The sequence below is a fragment of the Daktulosphaira vitifoliae genome, unplaced genomic scaffold, assembly GCF_025091365.1.
Source record: "Daktulosphaira vitifoliae isolate Bord-2020 unplaced genomic scaffold, ASM2509136v1 Scaffold_1, whole genome shotgun sequence".
Classification (NCBI taxonomy): domain Eukaryota; kingdom Metazoa; phylum Arthropoda; class Insecta; order Hemiptera; family Phylloxeridae; genus Daktulosphaira; species Daktulosphaira vitifoliae.
This window is the reverse complement of record NW_026099572.1, coordinates 23,968,913-23,989,192: the sequence shown is the minus strand read 5'-3', so window position 1 is coordinate 23,989,192 and position 20,280 is coordinate 23,968,913. Positions and strand designations below refer to the sequence as shown.

The following is a 20,280-nucleotide window of genomic DNA, read 5'->3' as shown; positions in this document are numbered from 1 at the left end:
AAAATAATTTTAATTATTCCACATAACATTAATTCACTTAAATTGTTTGTTATATTTTTGTAATCGGTCTACGAAAAAAGAAAGATGTTTTGTGTCGGTTATTAATTTCATTACTTAATGACCTCAACCTTAACCGACAGAGTGAGAGGATTTTTTGCCGCCGAGAGAAATGCACTCTACCACGCTGTCTATGACACACACTTTTAGCGCCGCCTTCTCCTATGTTTTATTATTGTCTTAAACTCTGACACACTTGTCCGCTGACTTCGAATGCGTTCGGTTGTTGATATTTGTTAATTTTTTTTATTGCCTAGTATGTAACGTGCGAATCTGTGGGTTTTTTGTTAATTTGTTCAAAATTGTAAAAATTGAAAGAATTACCTTCTGTACTGTTTAGTGATTTTGTGCGTCACTCATCAATTTGTTATCACAAAGATCCATTGGTTAAAAACGAACACGATTTACAGAAAAGCTCTAATTTTTTAATTGTAAGTCTATTTTACATATATGTACATTATTTCTATATGAGAACTGTTTTTACTATTAAATAAAAACAACAAAATAATGTCTTTTAATATTATCAGAATCAAAATCGTTTTACAATCCATAAAAATAAAATATTTTTTAGCCGAATCATTGCATTTAAAAATCATATTTAATTTTACAAGTTTGGACTTTTCTTATTAAGATATGAATAATCGTCGGTTATTTTTATATGGTTTAATAATAATTTTAATAAAAATATCTTATATATTATGAGTGTAAGATTCTGATACGTTTACCTAGTAAATTTTATTCTTTAGGATCTTCGACCCAGAAAAATGTTAAAAATTCACCACTGGATTTTACCATAAAATTTTGTAGATATGATAATGTAATGAACTGATTTATTAAATTACTCATAATGTTATTATATATATATATATATAATGTTGATTGTTAAAATGGCATTAATTTGAATATCTTGTAAAATATCATATTTATTGTATAAGAATTAATAGTTTATTAAGGGATTCTTAACTTTAACGTTATTTCCAGTCAATAATTGACTAAATCGTTTTTTAAAAGTTTGATTTGTCTAGAAAGATAAGGACTGAAAAGGAATGTTATTATAAAAATTATTTTGAGAGTAATTATAGAGTCTTTTGATAATTAATATTAACTTAATTTGTCGATAACTCTCGTGATTGTTAATTTATTTAAACGTAAAATAAATAATATATTTTTATGCTTTTGAAAGTGTCCTTTAATTTGCTTTGAACTACACAGAAAACGAAAAAATCAATTATGATAACGCGTGAAAATAATAATAAATCAAAAACGTCGTATTAAGAACTTATCATTTCTCTTTATTTATTTTTATGGGTGACATTAAAGGTGTATAATTTCATATAGCAATAACATTTCATCTTTTACAATAATAATGATAACTTAGTATTTAATAGCAGTCATTAGCGGCAAAGTAGCGGTCACTGTGTCGTATGCCTTTTTGAAGGTTACATTCAATTATTCTATTACTATTTTTGTAAAGTATATGGGAAAGTTGACGGTGGCGGTAGAGTGGTTACAATGACCCCAAGGTAAAACGTATGGTGTGTGAGTGTGTATGACTGTAAACCAACCAGGACCGCTTTCTTCGCCGGTTGATGATTCGAGTTTCACTCATATTCGAAGGAGGTTTCAAATGCTTCCCCGCTCTAATGTCAATGAAAAAAAGCTAAACATCTATAAAATGTCAACAGCTTTCATTTCATAGAATAATACAATAAATCTCCGGTTATTTACCAAGTCACTGTTCGATTTATATCCAATTTTATAAAATAGATGATTTGAAATTGTATATTAATCGGTTATATTAGAAAACAGGAAACTTTTTACTATTATAGAAAAATAATTGTAAATATGATACGATCGTTACGGGAAGAGAAGAGTAAGGAATTCCGCGTTCTTATCAAGCATTGCAATTATTGCAGATGACTTCGTCAATGACTACACAGGATATTTAGATGAAACGGTATTACGGAACTACTAGTATTAGTAATTATGTTATGGGTTTTATGAGTTAGTGTACGAAATATCATACTACGTACACTGACATGGTAGAGAGCAACGTTAGGGTTACGCTGATACTTGCAGGAACCACGGTCGAATGACATGTTTTCATAGTGTGCAAAATAAACTGTTACCTTTATAAAAAAAATCATCGTTGTAATATGACATCCAGCGTTTACTCTTATTTAATACTTTTATAGTAAAAATGCAGATAGTTGTAACTAGAGATGGACAAAGATTATTTGAGAAATTTTTTTTTAAAAAATGATGTTATATTTGACGATTTAATTGATCAATTAATCTAGTAAAAGTCAATGATGAAGAACATTGGCTCACCGTCGTGTAAATTGTGCTGAAAACTACTGCAATGAAATTTTGTCATATAAATCTTTATTATTTTAAGTCATTATATTTTTGGGTACAGGGTTATAGTTGTGAATGACTTTTTTTTCTCATAAGTTTAAAATAACATAATAATTTTTCCAATTCTATTGAGTAATTAATTGTCACTTAAAATGAATTTGTTTATTTCTATTAACATAGATACCATTTATTTGATTTGCTTTCATATTAATATATTTATTTTTACCTCAATATTGTACACACAATAAATATAATTTGTAAAAAAGAGCAGCATGACCTGACAAAATCTGCAAGTTCTGAAAATAATTACCGTAAATCATTGTGGTATTTCCTATGTTAGTATTTGAAAACTAAACCAATTGGCCTATTGCGTTTCGGGTTGTTACACATGTTTTTTTATTAATCTCAAAAAATACTTGTAGTCCTATGTTTTTATTAAATACGATGTTACTTAGAACTAATTTTTACAATTTTAATTTGATACTTAAATTATAAAACATTTTTACCATAATTTTTCCCTATTTATTTTTAAACCTGTATGATTTCATTAATTAAAAATGAAAATTGAAGTTTAAAATTTCATAATTAACAATAATTATAAGTTACATATGTCTTTTACCCAACCTTTTAATTTAAGTAGCAAGTTATTATATTTTTGTCCATAAATAATACATTGCTATAATTTTTAATATATTAGTTTTTTTTTATATGTATAAAATACATACAATACATACAATTATACCTATATAATAAGAATTTATATGATAAAAATACGATATAAAATATACTAAAAAACATTATAAACTTATATTTATTTATTTTTTTGATGAATAAAATTATTTTGTCTCGAAAATCTGATTTTGTAACGAAATATTTTGTGAACACTAGTCATAAATTGTGACCACTAAAATAGTAAGCGCTTGACACTGTAATTTAGCGATGTAACGAAAGAATATTCTCAGTAATGAAAATAATCTTGAGAATATTGTTTTGCAAATTATAACAGGAGAATATATACTTAAAAAACAATTGAACTAAATAACTTCATTAAAAATATTTAATCAAACTAAAAAATTATTTGAAGGAATGATTATTTTTTATAGGATAATAATACATTTTTTCTTAGTTAATAGCCAAATAAGTTAAGAGTAAATACGATTAAAAAAATATTAAAAATTCTCCAAAAAACATTAGAAAAAAAAAAAAGTTTTTATAGCTTCTTAATGTCTTTGCATTTCTATGGCTTCTTAATATCTGAACTTTTATAGTTTCTTAATGTCTGTGCATTTCTGTGGCTTCTTAATGTCTGAACTTTTATGGTTTCTTAATATTTTTGTATTATTATGGCTTCTTAATATCTGCATTCTTGTGGCTTCTTAATGTCTGAACTTTTACGGCTTCTTAAAGTCTTTGCATTTCGATGGCTTCTTAATATCAGCATTTTTGTGGCTTCTTAATGTCTGAACTTTTATGGCTTAATCATCCTCCCAAAAAAAAAATCATTAATTGGTAATTGTATAATTAGTTGATATTATTCGTATTATACTATATCTCTAACTTCGTTTGTTTGAATTATCTGAAACTAANTAATTGGTAATTGTATAATTAGTTGATATTATTCGTATTATACTATATCTCTAACTTCGTTTGTTTGAATTATCTGAAACTAAATAAATAAATTTAGAGATGACCAATTCTTAACTTATTTGCTAATTCAGATACATTTTACAATAATGTAAAATGTAATCAAAATAAGTTTTAAAGAATATTTTCGTATTTTAAAAAAATTCTCAAGAGATAATTATTGTAATTTTATATTCCTGTGTCAATCATGTAAAAATACATCGTTATTAAAAACTTAAAAGATAATAGTATGGCTTCACTTCTTGAATAATAACAAATTTGAAAAATGAAGTCATTGTAAAAGGATAACCCCCTTAACTCCTATCCAAGTTAAACAGTAAGTCATAACGTGATATATTGCTATGATTGATGCAGTTATTAGAAGACTATATGTACTTCATTTCACTTTTTACGTGTACTCCTAACATATCTCTACTTTTTATCATGATAAAATTAAGAATTGAATCCTGAAAATTACAGTTATTAGATTTTATGTGTAAATATGTTATTAGGTATATCTTATATGTTATTAGGTATATCTTATATATTATTATCAAACATACAAACAAAATAAAATGCCGTAGATTCAATAACGGACAAAAGTTTATCACGCAATTCACAGCGCAATTATTACTCATCTTCATATTGCTCAATATTCCAATAGGTTAGGATTCAATATTATTTTATTTAAATCAAATGCATTTAAAATCAAACATCATTGAACAGTTTTATTTTTTTAATTATCTCAAATTTTGTTTTTTGATCTCCTTTATTACAAAAGCAAATAAGCTGCTCTCATAGAGAAAGTGGTCAGATGCACTTGACAATCGAACGTATAATTAGATCGAATCTAAGAGAACACAATATATCTTGTATAAACGTTCGGGCAATAAATTGTTTGTAACAAACAGCCTAATTGGTGAAATCATCTATTACGAATTGCCTATCAGATCTACGGCGACCACTTAAAAGAATAAACAAATTCAGTCCGTCAATGTCCATTATTTTTTTGTTTTATTTTTATGCGCTAATCGTGTTTTCATTTTCGTGATCTTCGTTGGAAAGTGCAATGGGTGTAACACGAATGACAAAGTGTAAACAAACATTTCATGATTTTACCTCACACATACAAAAACTGGTTTTTGATTGTTTGATTAACGCGTGAATCTTACCAACAGATATGTTATAATTATTGTGATTAAAATTTTCACGCAACTATCAGTAGTATAAATCCGTTGACGATTTTATCTTTACTCAACAGATTTTGCGCTAGTCTGTAATTTCACGCTCATTCTTAATACGTAATGTCAAAGATAGTTTTTTTTTTCGATGTTTCCTTTATTAACTATTGTCATGAACGCATCACTGACTTGCGAAATTGAAAATTGTTTATTTACATAATTTCTTTCACAGTAAAAACAATTGCAAATGTTATAATTGATTAAAGATCATAATGAAGTCACATAACTTTATTGAGTAGACTAAAGAAAATCAACCGGAAATGTCTATGAATGACTATGCATTCTTCCTCAGATGAAATATTTGAATTATTAGCCTGCTATTATCACCGTGTTTGTAGTGTATTTTTGCATATTAATTTTTGCCCCTTAAGTCGTTCGCAGGTTTTTTTTACATGTGCACTCTGGCATAAAAAATGTGGGTCATAGAAATCGAATCATTCGAGAAAATCAAGTGTAATAAAAACAAAACCGGATTGCACAGACGTTACATCTGAATGGCCAGATAAAGTAATAAACATAAACTGAAAATAAAAAGACTGAAAATATTAAATTACAGAGAAATACATTAGAATGTTAAACGCATTTTTATGAAACATCTTAAACTATTTCCTAAATAATTTGGTATAATAAACTGCAAGAACCTTGTTGTATAATTTTCATGTCTAGGATATTAAAATATTTGAACTAAAAACTATAGATGAAAGTTGACTTATTTACACTTAAAATTATAATTATTAAACACGTGCCAATTTTATAAATAAATATTCCTAGTTCAGAGATAAATATGAAACCAGTGTAGGGTTAAAAAATTATTACAAGCAGCTCCCTGAAGAGGAGATGTTTTTCTCCAAAATTTAGAATCTTAAATATTATTCTATTGTGTTATACATACAGAATAATGTTAATGTGACGTTAATGAGTGTATGGGTACGTTTAAAAAGTTAGACACGGTCCTGTAGTCTCACATAACGAGCAACCGATCTGGTCAACGCACTCACCAGTAAAATATACGTGGTAATTTATTGTACATAGACGTCTATTAGAAACAGGTACATCTGAGGATGGGCTCAAGACAGCTGAGTGTACAGATCCAGAAAATTTATACAAATTAAGTGAGTGGTTTTTGCATAATGTGATAGTTTAGAAAGTATTTAAAGTTTAAATATAAAAATAAAATGAAAATATGCAGTAAAAATATAACAATATAAAATTTATTGTTTTAGCTACTTGATAATTTCTCACATATTGTTATTAAAACATTAAAATAAATCGCCTTAATTAAAATCTTTAGTCAAGCTGAATTTTTTTAATTTTCCTAAAAAGACTTCTTAGGCATTGTTAATAGTACTATGATAGTATAATAATACTGAACATTTTTCACTTAAAATGCGAAGTTATAAAAAAAAAATAGGGGTTTGAATAGATAGTTTGAATTTTAATGCAATTAAATAATTACTACCAAAAGTCATGATCGTACTATGTTAATAAATTATAGAGTTTCCTAATTAAAATGTATTTAAGCCAATTACGGGTGGTATAATTTATTTACTAACTTTGTATATGTTAGGTCAACCACAAGTGATCCAGGCTTGATTTTTAGACCAAGCCCGGAGTATGTTTCTTGTGTGACCTATCGCGTTTCACTTTTTGTCGATTATAATTAGTTCAAGAAACAAAAATTAAAAAATAGCAATATTATGGTACCCGTATTTATCTCGTCTAAAATGTTACCCAATGTTAATTCGGAAATTATTTCAATGTACAACTCTGTACTTGAGAAGCATAAGAGTCCAAGTCCACTTTTGATGTTTCCCATATGAAATTTTGATATGATTTCGTTCATTTAATTTGTTTGATAGATATATACTGAAGTATTGAAAAATTAAATTTACAGTTTTAATTAATTATAAAGAATTATTTTCTCAAATTATACTATCGGCTACTGTATCCAACTAACCTCACAACTCGCTTATTTGCAGTCGACTGAACTTCGTCTGCATGACAAACTCACGCATCTCAATGTTTAATTTTACTTTTTTTTTCATGACCATAATTAATATATATTCGCTTTAACTATACATTTTTGATAGTCAATGTCCGATTTCATTTTATAGCCTAAAGCGTTGCAATCTTATAACAAAGTTCTTTGGATTCCTANCATAACCATAATTAATATATACTCGCTTTAAATATACATTTTTGATAGTCAATGTCCGATTTCATTTTATAGCCTAAAGCGTTGCAATCTTATAACAAAGTTCTTTGGATTCCTGTCTGTTCGGGAGATAAAGTATGTAGTTTTATACCTTCACTTTCGGATCAACTAACGAACTACAACACTATCGTATAAGTTTGAATTTAAAGAGTGTGGAAAGTGTGTTATTACTAGCAACAACGTGTATAAGTGCCAATATTGATTAGTGCACCGATTTATGCGATTTAAAAATTAATTTAAAACTTCATGTGCAATTATTCGAAATCACGTTTTTCTATTCTCTGCTTGTAATGCCATAATGAAAATCTCAACTTTTCTTTTTTATTAGCTCATTATGGACTGTTTTATAACGTCTAACCGTTGACAACTAACATAGTTCACATGCAAGCGCACTATGCAAACACTTCATTTATGGTCCTACAGTCGAGATTGAACGAAATATTATTGGTTTTTTAGATTAGTATTTTGACTATGTATCAATAAAAATTCCATTTATCAAATACCTATTCAATTTTATTTTTCACTAATTTAAAGGCGTACAGTTAATTGACAAAAATCAACCTGGAGCATAGTAATTACAATTATTGTGACAGATTAGAGTCATAGTTATTAAATTTACCACCGCCCCGGAACAGGATGAAGTAACGTGATGATGTTCACTATGCACCGTTATATAATATTACATGCGTAGAGAACTTACTTGAATGCATATAACTATGCGTCTACTTACTACATGTAATTAAATAACATTATTAATATTTTTAGTGACACACTACTTCTATTTTCTGGGTAAACTATTTTAAGTTGCACTCGATGTAATACGGATTTTTGTTTAAGTACACGTAGAATATGAAACACTTACCAAAGTAGTATGACTTTTTATTACCAATAAATCTAAAATAGTTTTTCATAACTGTATTTTTTTCAATGCATAACATTGTTATTACCACTATGTAAGAGTGTTACTATCGACGGTATTCTTTACATCCGATCACCTACTGTGGAAATATACAGAAAAATGAAAAATTAATCATTTTTGTTCAAGTGATCTATTAATAGGTATGGGGTTTTATCAAAGACACGCCGCAGAGTGTGTCAAAGCCTGAGGTATACAGATTGTAATTAAACACATTGGACTCTGCAAAAACTTTGATACATCCTTCGGTGGCTTAATTTTTAATTAAGCCATAACATTTTAAAATCAATTAACGTTGTATACATCTGTTGCGCTATTGTTTTGAGTGTTACACCGCCAAAAAATGCGTGGCCGTGGAATGTGCTACGAAAAATAATCATCATCAATACAGAAATCAGGGTCAACGTTTAAAAGTTATATAGTTTTTACATTTCAAAATGGAATTGAAACTGTACAAAAATAATTATAATAAACCTAAATAGTTCACAATTCTTTTCATTAGTATTTCATTTACCATATGATTTATATTATATGGTCAGCATAAATCACATGCATTAGGTTATTACTTGTTGTGTGATTTCCTTTGAACAGTGGACCCATGAAAGAGGCACCTATTTGGTGATCTATTGGAAGGGTTAAACGCCTGTTATTTTGACGTGCAACAAAAATATACAAAGTATGTAAATTAAACTGTGACGGTTGAGTACCATAATGAACGAGATGACTGGCCAGCATATACACGCACACGCGTATACCTCATGTCCTGGTGGTATTGTTTTGACTTCCGGTGACCCTGCGACCGGTTACGATGGTACAAACACATTGGTCACATTCGTTCGATCGTTGGGGTCGCGTACGCACATGAGTAATCCCACTTCGTCGTCGTTATTAGATCGGGTTCGAGGCAGTCTCTTGTCGATGGTGACTTGGACGGCCGGGCCTCGGTACCCAAATGATAATACCGGATCGGTTCGTTCGAGCAAGTTACGTCGAAAACGCAGAAAAAACAGTACGTCTAGTAATGCTACCGTTCGAGTACACAGGATCAGTTCGAAATATCCAGCTGTTAACATACGAACTCGAATGGACTCCTATGGAATCGTACCCGGTCTGAAATCCGTACAAAAGCCAGATCCTCCGGAAACTCCTAGTAAAACCAATACCGGTTGTTCATCGACTATGACTTCCGATACGGATTTTTATTACGTAGCTCAAAATAAAGAAGAAAATATACATACAACAGTAGTGGAAATACGAGGAGATGATGGTGATCAGATTGTCACTGAAAACCTTCAAGAAGAAGAGCTTGAGGATAGCCTGATGATAGTGACTCACAGTGAACAAAATGTTGAAACGATACGGAAAACTGGTCATCAACACGTTTTATCTGAGTCTTGTCGCGTAAAAATAGAAAACTTAAGGTGATTCATTTATCTTGCCACATTTAACATTTTCTGTCCAGTTAATTTATTAAAAATAAATTCAATTAATACAGAGAGTATATTTAACGTTACATATAAAAATTATTGTTATTTGCGTATAATTAAACGATACTCATACAAATGTCTGAATTAAATATTTTTTCACTAAAATTCACGTATTCGTTGGTTCTTAAAGAACAATAACAATTGGTTTTGGTATTAAAATAAAATTGTTCAGTATTGTTACACTATAAAGTAGAACTTTTAGTTCGATATATTTTCAAATTACGTAAGAAGTTCTAAAATTAAATAAACCTATTAAAGACAATTTAAACACTTTATAATGTGTACGATGTTTAATTATAGTCATTATAAATACATAACTCTTCTAAAAACTGGAATGAAGCTATACATATATAACGAAATAACAATAAAACATTCTGATAGGCTACCATTAAAAAGACTTTTGTATTAAGTATGTACAGCGTCATTAGAATTATCAATTTAACAATAGGCGTTAAAAGATTATGCAAAGGTAAACTAAACACATAAATTAATTGAAATATTTTTCTTTTAAATAAATTAGTATTTATTAAAATAAAAATGTTATATAAGTACTCGAATACATATATGTTTTTACGTAGAAAAAATTGTAATCACACCTAAATTATCATGTTTACAAAAAGTTTAACATTTACTATGAAAATTTGAATCATACATTTTTTAATAACCAATAAAGTCATCTCTTAGAGTGAAATATATCCTTTGCTTTTTCAATATATTTATACTGTATATAATTAATTTTATTTCAGATTCTGGTCTCTCGAATCACGAGGCTCGACAAAACAATTACACAAATATATAGTTAGAATTGTTAAACATTTACGGTTGTTTGACATAAAATCTCGATTAAAATGTTTTGTTTGATGCGCTCTGTTTAAAAATGATTACTGTCAACTACACGTTGAACAATTATTTTATTATTATAACCATAATAACCTTAAACTTCAGTGAACTCTATGTGATTATTATAGGACAGCTTAACATACTTTATTTCTTGCGCTACGCCTGTATTGTAACTAGATTATATGTGATGAGTTGGTTGTGTTGCCTATCATATTATGTTCAGGAGTTTTAACCTATATTTTCTATATGATGTGAAAATATTAGTTTTACTTTAAAAGCGACCACGTGGATAATAAAAATTCAAACTAAGTAGTTAGACATTCATTATTCAATTTTAATAACTTTTAAAAATATATTATTTTTATTACAATTATTGTTTTAATTTTGTAACCTTTAAATTAACAATTCTGTATAACTTGTATTTTAAAACTATACTAATACTATTTTTACTTTAATGTTCTTTACATACATCCAAATTTTTTTTTGAATATTTAAAAAGAAAAAAATATCCATTTGTTGAATTAGTAGGTTCTTTATAAATAAATTTAATTAAGTACATTTACAAATAAATGCATTTTTTACTGTAAGTATAGATATTTTTAATTAAATAAAATATTAAAATTAATTTACAATCTAATTTAAATAAAACAGTTGTAATTTCTTATAAAAGTTTTCATAAAGAGAATAATATATAGATAAACAAGATTAAATAATCATGCAATGTAACTATATGTCATACTTCGTTAATGGCACACTTTGACAACACCTTCATTGCAACACTAATTGATCTAAATCGAAGGTATTCTAATATAATTGTATAACTTATGGCTAGTTTCATAACACATGTATTAAGTGTTTGTAGCTGTAAATTAGTCACAAAATCAACGATAAAAACTATATCAGATATTTTTTAAGTACTCTTATAACGAAATGGGTATATTTTAAACGTATCGACAGTAGTTAAATGAAGACTGCTGCGTTAAAAGTACAAGTGCAATTTTTATCTAAAAGAAAAACGATAAAAATTAAAAGTAAAAGTTCCATCAAGACGAAGTTGGTAAATTTCGTTTAGCTGCAACGCTGTTTCGATGTTTTTATTGATTTGAAATATTTTATCTTTCAATATATTAATACGGAAAACCTCTAACATTTAACGGTTCACTAGTCACACTTAAGAATACCTAATTATTACATGACTTTAAGCTCTTGTTTAATCGATAATTAGATNTAAAAGTTCCATCAAGACGAAGTTGGTAAATTTTGTTTAGCTGCAACGCTGTTTCGATGTTTTTATTGATTTGAAATATTTTATCTTTCAATATATTAATACGGAAAACCTATAACATTTAACGGTTCACTAGTCACACTTAAGAATACCTAATTATTACATGACTTTAAGCTCTTGTTTAATCGATAATTAGATATTTCTGGTTTTCTTACTATTCATTAAGTAACAATATACTTGTACTTGAATTGTGCCGCAATAAGTCATTGCAGTGATAATACATTGTATTCATAGACTTTTTTTTTTTTTGTGAGCAGATATGGTCGAGTGAACGTGGTCAGGTGGCTGTTGTGGGAAGCGGACATGCCGGTGCTAGAGAGATCCAACAACGGAGCACTGGCGCTACACTATGCGTCTGCCAGAGGTTGTCTGGATTGTGTAAAATTACTATGCAAATCTACTGGTGAAATATGGTGAGTAAAGAAGTGCAATAAAATCTATAGTTTAACTTTAAACGCTAAGTTTTAGTACACCCTGAAATGTATGAATTAAAATAATTAATTATTATGTAACGCAATCGGAGAACACGTATATTAATAAGTCCACGAAATCATTAGAAAAAGGATGACAGCCTTATTTTTAAACACAGTTTAAAAAAAAACTTTAAATAGGAACTCAAATTATTTATTGTATATAACTAGAAATTAGATAATTATTTAATTTCTTTGTAAAATTAATAATTATGATGAACATTTTTATTGGCGTTGAAATTTCACTTAATTTTATTTGATAATGATAAATAATAAGCTACCATACTTCCTTCTTTGGATTAGAAATGTTGCATATAAGTTATTATGCAATTTTAAATTTCAGTAAAAATTCTAATAATTTCGGTTTCTATTAATTTGAGAAATTACATGTTGATAATATGTAATTGTATCCATTCGCCAATAAATCTTACGATAGGTTTTTTTTTTTTAATTAGTGTTCAGCTGTCTTTACAATTACTATTTTTACTATAAATAATTATGCAACTTGTTTTTTGGTTATAATTCTGTGTTTATTTATTTAGGTAAAAAATGACCCATATACTGAATAAGCCATTTAAAATAATTGAATGATTTAAAAATAAAATAAAAATGTTACTTTCTAGAAAAAATTAACTAGTTGCGTTTAGCTCATGATCTGTTTCATATATGAAGTATATAATGTTATTAAGGCAACGTTTTTGTGATATCTTGGAGTAGGTCACAGAGAACATAATTGAATTAATAAATTATACTGAAAACCAATTACCTGAAGAGTATTTTTACCAAAGAATACCTTGATGTCCATATTTATGGAAGTAAATGTAGCTCTTGAACACTTACTGTAAACCATTTAATAGATACAACATTCTTCTTTAATGTCCAATGGATCCACGCGTGATCACTTAAATGTACTGCGACCATATTTGAGAAACTTTAATTTAATTTTATAAAAACTTCTCAATAAAATGTATAAACATACGGGTAATTAATTTAGTTGTTTTTTTAGAGAATAATTGTATTGAGTTTCTATTTTAAATATTTTCATTTACCTAAATAATTAAGATTAATTACAGTAAAAGTGAAATCATAAGGTGAACAATTTAAATGATTAATATTTAGGCATTGATTAATTTTTAAATAGATGTGTATCATTCGGGAAGAAACGATTTTTTAATCGTACACGTTTAAATAATAAATTATTACACTTTGACAAATACAATCCAAGTTAAAAGTAAAAATATCAGTTAAAGAAAACATGGTATGTTTAAAAACATTGTGTATAAATTGTAAGTAGTGAATGATCAATCTCTTTAACTTAATTATTTTTATTCATGTTCAATAAATATGATACAATTTGTATTGTGTTATTCTGCAACACTCATAAATCATTCTCATTCCTTTTGCTCTATTACATATGTCGACAGTTATTCTAAAATCATGACACTTGATTATATATATTACTTTATTAATATTACTTCATGACCTTTGATTTTGTGGACTACATTAAACTAAGTTATTATGTAAGTGAAAGTGTCGTTCTTTATCAACAACATATATATACATTGTATATATATTTTTTTCATTGTATCAAAAAAAATGTTTAAATTCTTTTAAAAATAAGGAAGTAAATTTTATCTCAACGAATACAACAAATTTGTTAAATATATTTGTTTATTATTCATTCAAATTTTTAATAAATTTATTTAGGAATATTTTTGTGTGTAATTGAAATTTGAACAAGATCCCAAAAAATAAATTGTTTGCCCCGTAAAAGGAATCAACATAAACAATCTTCGTTAGCTTTAGTTTTATCATAAATAAAACATCACCTCTTATTAAATACTTTTGATATATTAAGTTACACATAACCTGGGAAATCTTGGGTTTTCAAAATGTATATATCAGAGGAACAAAGGCTATAAAAAAAATTATAATTATATTAATATAAAATAGGGGTCGAAATTATATTCGTTTATTATGCAATATGATGTTATATTATTATTTATTATAGTAGTTGGATGAGAAATTCATAATACGTTATTATTTGAAGTTTCACATGAAAAGTAAAATAGTAACATCAATTTGCATTGTTGTATTTCCGCTGAATACATTAAATATAAATAAAAAAATTATGAAAAAATCGTATTAGTGCCTCTGCTATAAAAAAAACTTGTTTATTGCAGTATACTTTACTAATGTGTTAATTTACTAATGTATTAATTTTAACTAATGTACTTTTGATTGTATTTTCGATTAAATTGTAAAATGTAAATGCATTTGTATTTAACACGCAATTTTTCAATAACTACGCGTTAAAGTCAATTTTTAACATTTTAATTAATTGACTTTATTTATAAACCGCTCCTGAATAACAGTAGGTGATGAATTGTGTGGCCGAGTGACAGTGTCTGATTCACATTCTTTTGGATTAGATACTCTGCCATGGACAACTCCTTTTGCTGAACGAGAGATCATTTCAGTAATTGGAGTACTTATCCCTCTCTCTGGCGACAGATTAACATCCTGTTCCAGGATATAAATGTTTAAAAACAATATAAAAGTTATACAATATAAAAACGTATCATTATTTATGACAACATTTTTGAAATAAAAACTACGCTTACCGGAAGTAACATTTGATGCTATGTAATCTTTACCTTTGTTTGTCTATTTATTTATCTGTCTAAAAGTAACATTGAATTTTTTACAATTGTGCAGTTAAATGTTTGTTATTTATTGAATAATTATTCGAAATTTCTTGCAATACACACGTGCCATGAATCCAGTCAGACCATTAGAAAGTGCGTCAAATAATGATAAAAATGTGTTTTGATACGCAGTTAATCTTTGTTTAGAATACACATAATATTCTTAGTTAGAACAACAGTCCCACGGTTTCCACCTTTATTTTCTTACCTAAAAAATACTCTTCAATTATAAACCATTTGATGCTACATATGCATCAACACATTTTTGTTTCACTTTTAATTTCTATATCGCTTAAGTATTATGTTTTGTGTCGAGAATTTTTCTACAGTCATAATCTTATTACATAGTTTTAGAACATTGTTACATTTTTATGGAATGGAAAAAACATATTCGTTGTGCAAACATACAACATATGTAACGATGCATACCCATTTGTAACAACTCTTTGGTAATTCTTGTACAGTTTTTATGTATGACATGACAATAATAATAATAATTATACGCTGAGCGTTAATTTTTCTATGCAGCTTAAAAAAGTAATATTCTAAGTTTTAAAATAGTTATTATCGAATTAGTATTTTACTTTCTCGATGAAAATACTTTTTCGATACTAAAAGTATAGCTTTGACTTAACGATTTTGAGCAGCTGACCTATTTATGTATATTTAATGTAATGATATTGCACATACCAAAAAAAAATCTTAAAATGATAAAATGCGTTGACAATCAGATCTTTATAATAATATTGCTTAAAATGTTTCCTTAGTGAATTGTATTGATTTATGCTAATATTAAACTGACTTGAGTAAACTTTAAGAACTATAATCAGTGATAAAAAATGTCAACAAATATATTGCCAAGTCAGAGTGACACTTTTTAAGTATTGGAAAGTAAATAAAAAATAAAAAATATGTACCAAATCGTATTGACGATTGCCAAATTTGAGCAGATTATTTCTACAGATTTTTTTTATACACTTGTATTGTGTCGAAAATGGTTCAACACCTAATCTCTAATTTGTCGTACACATTAGTATTACGTAAAATGATTCCAAGTGGAGGCATTTAATAACTGTAATTCTGTAATTTTAAAACAATAGTTCCATAATAAATTATTCGGTAATCCTAATAAAATTTTTCAATAACGTTTATTCTATTATCATGTTACGACAAAGACTTATGTAGATTGTGGCGATTACCAAATTAATTTGTTACACAATGTGTAGTAAATATAGTAATGTAGTAATGTGTAGTTGATTCGTCTTAACTAACAGCCAATTGATTTTTCAGTTATTAAAGTTTTCATCGTTTTTATTAATTCGTAAAAAATTGACTCTTATATAAATCGAGTCTTTATAGATATTTTATTTTTTTATGCGTCAATAAGTTTAATAAGTTGCAGTTTATAATATTTTATAGTGAAACCACTCGCGTTGGGTAATATTCAGAGATGCACGAGCACTAGGAATGTGTACCATATTTGCGGTTACAATTTTCCTTTGAATACTATAGTAATGAACGGCTGGGGGGAATATAGTAAACGATTATAGCGGTTATCATAAATACCTATGTGAAGTAATCTAACAAATACAATGACATAATATCAATAGCAGTATAGCACATATTGGAAAGATAGACTTTTATGGCTAACTCATAAAGAAGCTCATAAGTATAACAGCAACGGTAATTACACTAAAAACAGACATATATATAAATACGATTGCGTCGTGTCGACTTGGCAATGAGGTACGTGAGAGATTCCTTTCTTGAGTTAAAGTAAATAATAATTCCTTTTACCTCTGTGTTAATCGACCACGTAACTTCATAATCGAATGAAACTTTTAAAGGAAATTATGTTATCTTAATAGTCAATTAAGTAATATTGATTAATTGACTTATTCAAAGAAACGACAAAATATATATAAAATCAATTAATTAATTTTTAAGAGCTCAAGGCATTTTTATACACATTTCAGAAGAGAAAATATCATTATGTTTCAAACACTATCTACGAATTTTTACTGCTTTGTAGAAGTAGAATGATTTTACTTACAAGTTTATTAGATTGTAATAAACACTATGCAATATATTATCTGTGATTAACATATTACCTACACATTTTATTTATTAAAACCAGTTCCATCAAAGATTATTTATCAAAATAATTTTTCAGTTTTACTGCTTATTTTCTTTTTTAATATTGATTTTGTATAACGTTTTAGAAACTTTATTTCTATACTAAAAATTAGATAATAACATTTATACATAATTTTATCAAATAAATGTTAAAAAATATTATTAAAACAATTATTTCATAATTTAAACAACTTAAATAAAATTTATTTTTAATATTTACAAATTTTTTAACATAAAAAATTCATAAATTGATTTTATTCCTATTATTATTTAAGATTCTTAAAGATTGATTTGTGAGTTATACATTTTGAAATTCCATTAAATATTTGTGTAAATGTAAATTAAGAAATCAATAGGCTCTCGTTTTTACTTTCAAATATGGACTGCAATATCTGCTATCCAAAGAAATCACATACATTTTTAAATAATTGAACTTCTTTTCGTATTATTTAATCAATAAATATAATTATGTATTTTAATAAAAAAATATATTACCTTTAAATTTTTCTTGTTATTAAATTGTTTGTTATTATTTAGAAATAATAATTACTAAAATTTAATTTATTTTTCGTCACAATTTCTATTGTCTTAATTGTAAAACAGAGCAAATAATAATTATTTATAATTTAGACAATTATTGTCTTTTTAACATTTTTTTTTTTTTATTAAGATAATTCTTACTTGCTAAATAATCTAAAACTTCTTATTATAATATTAATACTGTTGATACTATAGACACTTTACTGTCTCAGCACTGAATCGTATCTTAACAAGTATATCAACATGGTAAAGGAGTTGATATCCCACGACTGCCTAAAAGACGAGGTTATTCACATTAATAATTGAGCACAAGAACTGAGCGTTTTTTCGACCAAACATTATACATAATAATTGTATAGAAACTACAAGTACACGTAGACTACAACGTCCATTCATAGCTTGAACTAGTCCACTTGCCGAGACTTGAATGGAAGTCTGGGTAGTCTTCTTCAGCCGAAGGAAGAACAACGGAACCCAATTGTTCTGTTCAAGTAAAGAAGATCAAAATATTAGTATGAAACTAATTAAAATTTTTGATTAATCGAAAAATAGTCTTCATTACTACTTTATTAATTTCAAAGAAAATCATGTAGTTATTTCTTTTCAATATATCATATTGTATACATACAAATGATACAGTATAAATGGCGAAGAAAAAATTTATTAAAGTAGACACAACTTTTGATACATTTTTGGTAAATTTATATTATGTTGTTATTTAACGGATTTAGATTACTTAATTAGATTTCTATAGAACTCAATACATGTTTTATTCCGGTAAAATTGATTTTAGGAAGTGAAAAAAGTTGTGGTGGTGGAGGCGTAAAAATGGAAACGTTTTGCTGTGATGGCCATGAACATGACGTGAAATTTGATAAAGATGAGTTTTTCGTGCACAATATTTTGTTTGGCGGCCACGGACCGGTCATACCGGTTCAGGAGAAAGTGCTGTATAATACAGTGGCTGCCTTCGGAGGCTTAAAAAAAATGAAATAAAAAACAATAAAATATTTCCGCCCCTTTTGTTTTATTTTACGACACAATTTTTTTTATGCAGAATTCATAGTGAATTTACGGGCGAAGTAACCAGCTCTCTCTTCACTGTCGTTTAAAGTATTCTTAGAACGAAGTTCTATGACTAGATAGTCATAGATTTTTTTAGACTTGCTATCGGCCAAAATAGAACTGTTTCCACCGAGGCGATCTAACTAGCTATAACTTGATAATTTTTCTAGGATTCAAGTTCGACGAACCTAAATCTTATTTCACCCACGTTGACTATCACAATTCTTAAAAATTTTAGATAGGTCTTTTTTAACAACACTACAAGCATTGTTCGTGTATAATGTGACCATGTACCTGTTTTATATTGTCACGAGATGTACTTATTACATATACATATATACAGCTGTATAAACGGACGGTTACCGAAAAAGAATCAAGAGGAGACGCCAACGGTATTCACTATGTCCATATAGTAGCGCTAGTGGCGTTGCATTAGTACTCGGAAAAGAACGGTTCTCCTGCCGTGGTGACGGTATCGTGTTCGGCTGTTTGATGCAGTGACAGTACCCTCATCAACGGAGAGAGTCGTTAAAGATCTCAGCGACGGTTGGTTTTATTTTCCAGCAAACATTGCACTTTAATTTCGTCGAGTTTCATAACAGTGCATTTTTAGTGCGATTAACCGTTTGTTGTTTATTTTACGATGTACGAGCTGCCATTGTCTTAGTGTAAATAGGATTAAGTTTTTAAAAAATGTTCGGTCTCGGTTGTAGTGTACAAAAGAAGCCGGCATACCGACAACAAATCCACGATGACTCTTTACACGTCGTCGTTCGTAGGACTCATCATAGCCATCATGGATCCCATAATCATTCTGGAGCAGCTGCCAGTAGAAAAAAACGCTCTCATCACAAGCATAGGTATGCACGAGTTGTAGAATTTTTTTTTATTTTTGAACAATTCAAGTGTTTTAATTTTTAATTGATCTAATCCAGACATTCAAATTATATTAATCGCTTATCCATGATAATATATAAGATATATTTAAATTGAGATTTGATTACCCATTGATGTGTTCCTGGGGTATTGATTTTTTATTGATATACACGAAAACATGTAAATAATATCACTACTCGATTTAGTTAGATCGCGATGGGATGTCATCGACCCTGAAGCGTTTTATTTAGTGTATAGAGCATCTATTTCATAGGCGGAGGCTATAGACGTGTATATATGTGGAACAAATTTGATTTGCGGGCACAATACTCCGCGAAGTCGGATCGAGTGTACCTTGTACACATAATACACCTAAGCAGATCTGGATTGATTGCGGAATGCTCTGGATGCACAATGCCCGCGCTTCACATGCGCCTAAGTTGATTGAACTCATCGTTTTCAA

The 20,280-nt window shown here is 27.9% G+C and overlaps 1 protein-coding gene across 6 annotated transcripts in view; it reads left to right on the top strand.

Annotated features, from left to right (window-relative positions):
- The window catches only part of LOC126904646 (espin), a 45,313-nt gene that overhangs the window by 5,691 nt on the left and 19,342 nt on the right, over positions 1–20,280 (top strand). For 2 of the 6 annotated variants that reach the window (XM_050683868.1, XM_050683842.1), the window contains exons 1-2: positions 9,259–9,831; positions 12,280–12,435. In XM_050683868.1, coding sequence (XP_050539825.1) covers positions 9,272–9,831; positions 12,280–12,435 — 716 coding nt within the window. In that variant the 5' untranslated portion in view covers positions 9,259–9,271. Of the gene's footprint in view, positions 1–244; positions 489–9,258; positions 9,832–12,279; positions 12,436–19,432; positions 19,802–20,280 lie in introns of those variants that run through there. The other 4 variants (XM_050683851.1, XM_050683860.1, XM_050683886.1 and 1 more) reach the window with 3 other exon arrangements.